Source organism: Aspergillus pseudonomiae (genome assembly GCF_009193645.1).
Source record: "Aspergillus pseudonomiae strain CBS 119388 unplaced genomic scaffold BDV37scaffold_267, whole genome shotgun sequence".
Lineage (NCBI taxonomy): Eukaryota > Fungi > Ascomycota > Eurotiomycetes > Eurotiales > Aspergillaceae > Aspergillus > Aspergillus pseudonomiae.
This window is the reverse complement of record NW_022476259.1, coordinates 1-4864: the sequence shown is the minus strand read 5'-3', so window position 1 is coordinate 4864 and position 4864 is coordinate 1. Positions and strand designations below refer to the sequence as shown.

The window sequence follows — 4864 nt, the reverse complement described above, 5'->3', positions numbered from 1 at the left end:
CAGCCGCTTTTACCACCGGCTAATTAACCTCTTTTTTTTTTTTTTGCTTCTTTTCTTCTAGTTATATACCTGAGGGGGGAAAAGTCCAAACCAACGGAGAAATCGCACGGATCAATTCCGGGGATGGCCTTTGATATCGCTGAAGCACTTTGTACTCCTTTTACCCTCCCAGTTTCTCTATTCTCTGCTCTTAGAAAACTCGAGAAAAAGAGACGAAATTTATTTTGGAACGACGAAAGGAGGGGGAGAAATGGAGGGGCCGCGGCAAAACAACCTAGGAGGGTAGAGTAGGAAGTATCTACTCCGTAATGATATGATAGACGCAACACGCCACCACCGAGGAGGGCTAAAGTCCAAGACGATGAGATCCAATCGAGGGACTACGGACTCAATTCAACTGTATCAGGAATGAAGGGGATGGGAGAAGTGGGAAGAAACCTGAGAGAACAACAGCCAACTCGAGGTATAATGGTATTCAAACCTTAGGCATGAAAGTGTCACTGTCACAGTCCAATCATCGACTGGCGGTAAATGCACCAGTCCAGTTAGTAACCATCACATACCGCTGTTCATTAAGGTAAATGAACGGTACCACGTATGAATCCTACTCCATTCTTCAAGCACCTGTATTACATGACTCGATGATATCACCTTTTGCTAATGGCTGTCATGTATCGGAAATATGGCTGCTTGACGCCGCCATCCATAGTTCCCCTTTGAATTCACCTTTTTGTTACCCCTCTCAACCTCTTTGAACTATCCAAGATACGTATACTACCATCCGCATCCGGTTGGCGAGAGATTTACAAAGAAAAACACCAAAAGAAAGCACGTGCATTGCAACGTTTCATCTAAGTCTAGTCATAATCTCATAACGTCTATATAAACTCCTAAAGAGACTTCTAGGGTAGTCGCTGACTCGAAATATGTACGGCTCTGTGGAAAACATAGCGACTTGATATGCTGAAATCCGCTTACCCGCAGGATGAGGGAGCATAATGCTGGTCGACTCACATACCCAATAACAAGAAAACAGTTCCCCGGCGCTTCTAGCCGGAGATGCGGCAGACGCGTATGCGCATAACCTTTTATGGACACGTCACATAGTGCTTGATTCGGGATCGGGCCGGATGGGACATCCGCGTAGTCTGGTATCCTCTTCGGTGGCAGTATGTAGGGGCTCAAACGCCCTGTACAAGATGACAGGCAACAATCATGGTAGATTGTCCCATATGCCAAATATATTAGTGGTATCCCTGAACACGTATCGAAGAATGTTGGAGAGACTGGAAGTATTCGGGACCACCTCACGGTTGTTTCGAGTGTCCTTCTGATTCGGATTCATTTTCCAATAGGCCTTGTCCATTGTCTGGAGCTGGATGGCCCCCGTTAGGCCCATCTACTGGTTCGGAATTGACTTTGTCCAACCTATAATTCTTCATCAAAAGACTCAAGGGGATCAATGGTATCGTCGCGATCAGCGCTAACACCAACAGCTTATTCATAGTCTCTTGATAAGATCGATTGATGGCAATTCTAGCCGGTGACCCTATAGGGAAAGATAGTGCCTTGTCCAATCTCCCAAATATTTCTTTAGCATCCCCCTTATTCTCATCAGGGAGGTAACGCCGCAACTTCCGCGGAATGTTGTGCGTCCAGACGGCCCCCGAGATCGCGGCGCCAACTGCACCACCCATCTCCATAGATGTCAAAAACATTGCCGTAGCAGCCGCAACCTCCTGATGGCTAGCAGACGCCTGAACTCCCAGCTGAACAGGCACGTTGAGGAGGCCGCCTCCCATACCCACCACAATCTGTGTCCCAAGAATTAGCGTTGATGAGCTCCCTTCTTTGCGGTAAAGCATCATCAAAAGAAGACCAATCATGTAAATCGCGCTTCCAATGGTCACAAATATTCGATAGCGTCGTGTGTATTTGATCAATAAGGACACTGAGAAAGCAGCAATGGTCGACGTAAACGCAAACGTCTGCGTCACACGGCCAGCCGTAGCGACATCATATCCTTGGACCACTTGAAGATAAGAGTAAAGATACGGTTGAACCGAGAAATAGAATGCCACTGGATGATGTTAGGAAAGAAACGTACGAGGACGGTAGTGGGGGGTAACCTACTGAAGTACCAAAAAGCTAAAGCGCAGCCAGCGAGTGCTGTACGTTGTCTGAGAAGGTGTAGGGAGAGAAGTGGTTTAGGGGCAAATCTTTTCGAAGTCTCCCAAAGTGGCAGCGCCAGTAAACAAACTATACCAACCGCAATCATTGCGAGGATGCTGTCGTTCTTCCAGCCGTCTTTAGCATTGGCGGCAAGAGTGAGAGGCACCAAGATCAATGTAACTGCCGCCGAAAGAAGTATCAAACCAAACATGTCCAGATCGTACCACGTGCGGCGGACAACAGCGATGAAGCCACCCCGAGGGGTGTGCTTTTGCTTGATGAGGTTTAGTCTTTTAGCCTTGCGTTGATTCAACAATAACGTCAGCGCTAACGGAAGAAACGAAGCAGGCAATATGATTGACCACATCCCGTAACCCCAACGCCATGACGAATGGTGTATCACTGCATCAGCTATTGCTGGTCCAATCCAAACTGTAACCAGAAACGGAAACTCTGGCAAGAGCGCTAGAAATGCCCTGTTGAGAAGGCTACTGCTGTCCGCAATGAACACTTGTTGGAGGATCTGCAAACCCGTCGAACCGGCGGAATAGAATATCTGAGCCGATGCATAAGTTTGAACATTGGTCGAAGCAGCCATTTGTATATAACCAAGAACATATATCAAAATGCACACGCAGAACGCTTCGAAGCGACCGAAGACATCGGCTATCTTAGCCATGGGAGGCTTGATCACAGCTGCATACTTGTCAGCTGACGGAGAACAAACCGCATGATGTAAGACTACCCACCATTGACGACATTCTGGACAACAAGAACAGTTGAAATCAATGAGTGCTTGCTAAATGCGCTGGTTGCATAAGCAGAGAGGGACATGGTGGTCTGGCCCTCTAAAGAAGTACAAAACGCCATAAGGAATATACTATAGCAAGTCAGTGAGACCAGACCACTTTCATCAAGAATACAACCATGCTGTACATGGCAGGCATACCTGACATAAGCCACAACCAAAGACTTTGTTGTCCAGGTCAAGCTGATGGCTTCAATCTTCCGAACCCCTTCCTGCACCGAGTCATCAGATGTTATCTCGCTACTGTGGTCATCGCTTTCGTATCCCGCGGGAAGGAGGTGCTCTCCTTCGTGCTGATCGCGCCTCTCCATTTGATCGAGTGTGCCATATGAGGGACCTGAGTGGGCGTCAAGTAAGGGCATCGCGGCTGAGCCGAGAACGTCACTGAAGAATCTTGGACAACAGCACCGCGAGTAATGTCCATTTATCGGATACGACAGCCGAGGCGGTAGTAACGTCCGGTGGAGGCACGAAGGTGAAACGACACTGAAAGTTTCACAATCGAAGGACCCGGGTTCGAAAGGTTTGGTGTATAGGCCGAAATACTTGAGTTGATGAGGGAAGATATGGACGATCTGAACCAGCCAGACCCAGAAAATGCAACACGCGACTAGTCAAATGAGGGTATCTCAGGGGAATGGAAAATGTACCAGGGGAAGGATTATCGAAAAAAAGAAAAACGAAGAAAAAAACCCCAGGGAGAATTGAAGAACAGTTAAGTGAGACGTCAGGTTGGGTATCGGATTCGCAAGTTCGTTAGGTAACTGATACGGATGACGGCACGCGAATCGTCAGATCTATCGTACAAAGGGGCAGAGCTCTAAGCAGGACTCTAAACCCGGCGTGCTTCAGACCAATCGACTCGATCGACAAGGGACACTTATGCACGCCGACGTGGGATGGGCCACAGGTTTAGCCTATGGGCCGAACGCCCGAGGCCCAAAATGGTAGGGCGGTTTCCGGTGTACTGAAGGGTTGGTAGAGTGATGCCTATATTATTCCACTTGATATAATTCGAATGAATTTGGAAAGTCTCACTCGAGACGGCGGAGTCGTGGAAGAGCTTATCCCTCGGACTCGAGCGCACATTGACCCCTCAGTCATAGATGTGAGCGCACGGAGCAGTACAGGACATGCGTATCGCGCAGTTGTCCTCTGTCTGTGTACTCAAGCGCAGAGGATCAATGTAAGTTCGAGACTGATCAGGGGAAGAAAACTAGATTGCAGCCGAAAATGGTGAAGAAGTGGGGAGGAAGTGGCAAAGCGACCAGGATGAGGGATGTTACGCAGGTGGATAAGACTTTTGAGAATCAGATATGATAAGATCACCTGGTTCGGTCCGAACGGAAGCTACGGATTCCTATAGGTTGGCTCCTTACCCTGCATCGGGACATCAGTCGGATGTGGAATGACTGCAATGATATTTAATTCCCCATTGAAGGTCTCATGTATGGGGGAATATCAACATTTAAAATACCATTCTGTCTGTTTTTGGGTTGTCACTTTTTCTTGGTACAGACAGTCAGCTGATGAATCACTCTGGAATGAAAGCTCCTCCGCCATTCCTCCCCCTTGCAGCACTCGAGAAATACTGAGTCGGACTTTATTGGTCTTTCTGGAATAGTTCGCATGACTAGGTTCAGTGAGTCAAAACGGCCAAGAAGTAGGAATGGTACCAATATTACTCCGTATACAGCCCCTATTCAACTATATTGGACGTAATATAACGATCTCTCTGAGCAGAAAATGACCTAAAGCCCCACGGTCCAGTCTCATGATTGGGGGAGATGACATCGGGTCATACCGCTCAAGGATCATCCAACTAAACAACTCATGTCATGTCTTTTTCTTTTTTTCTTTTTTTTTTTCTTTTTTTTTTTTTTT

General features: G+C 47.5%; 1 protein-coding gene across 1 annotated transcript; it reads right to left on the bottom strand.

Annotated features, from left to right (window-relative positions):
• Positions 1 to 810: 810 nt before the first annotated feature.
• Positions 811 to 3670, bottom strand: mirC (siderochrome-iron transporter MirC). Its single transcript, XM_032078204.1, has 4 exons — positions 3122 to 3670; positions 2922 to 3052; positions 2134 to 2868; positions 811 to 2080 (listed from the first exon to the last, which is right to left on the bottom strand). Exons 1-4 carry the CDS (start codon positions 3340 to 3342, stop codon positions 1308 to 1310), a joined length of 1860 nt encoding a protein of 619 aa, XP_031934098.1. The 5' UTR covers positions 3343 to 3670; the 3' UTR covers positions 811 to 1307.
• Between the last annotated feature and the right edge of the window lie 1194 nt (positions 3671 to 4864).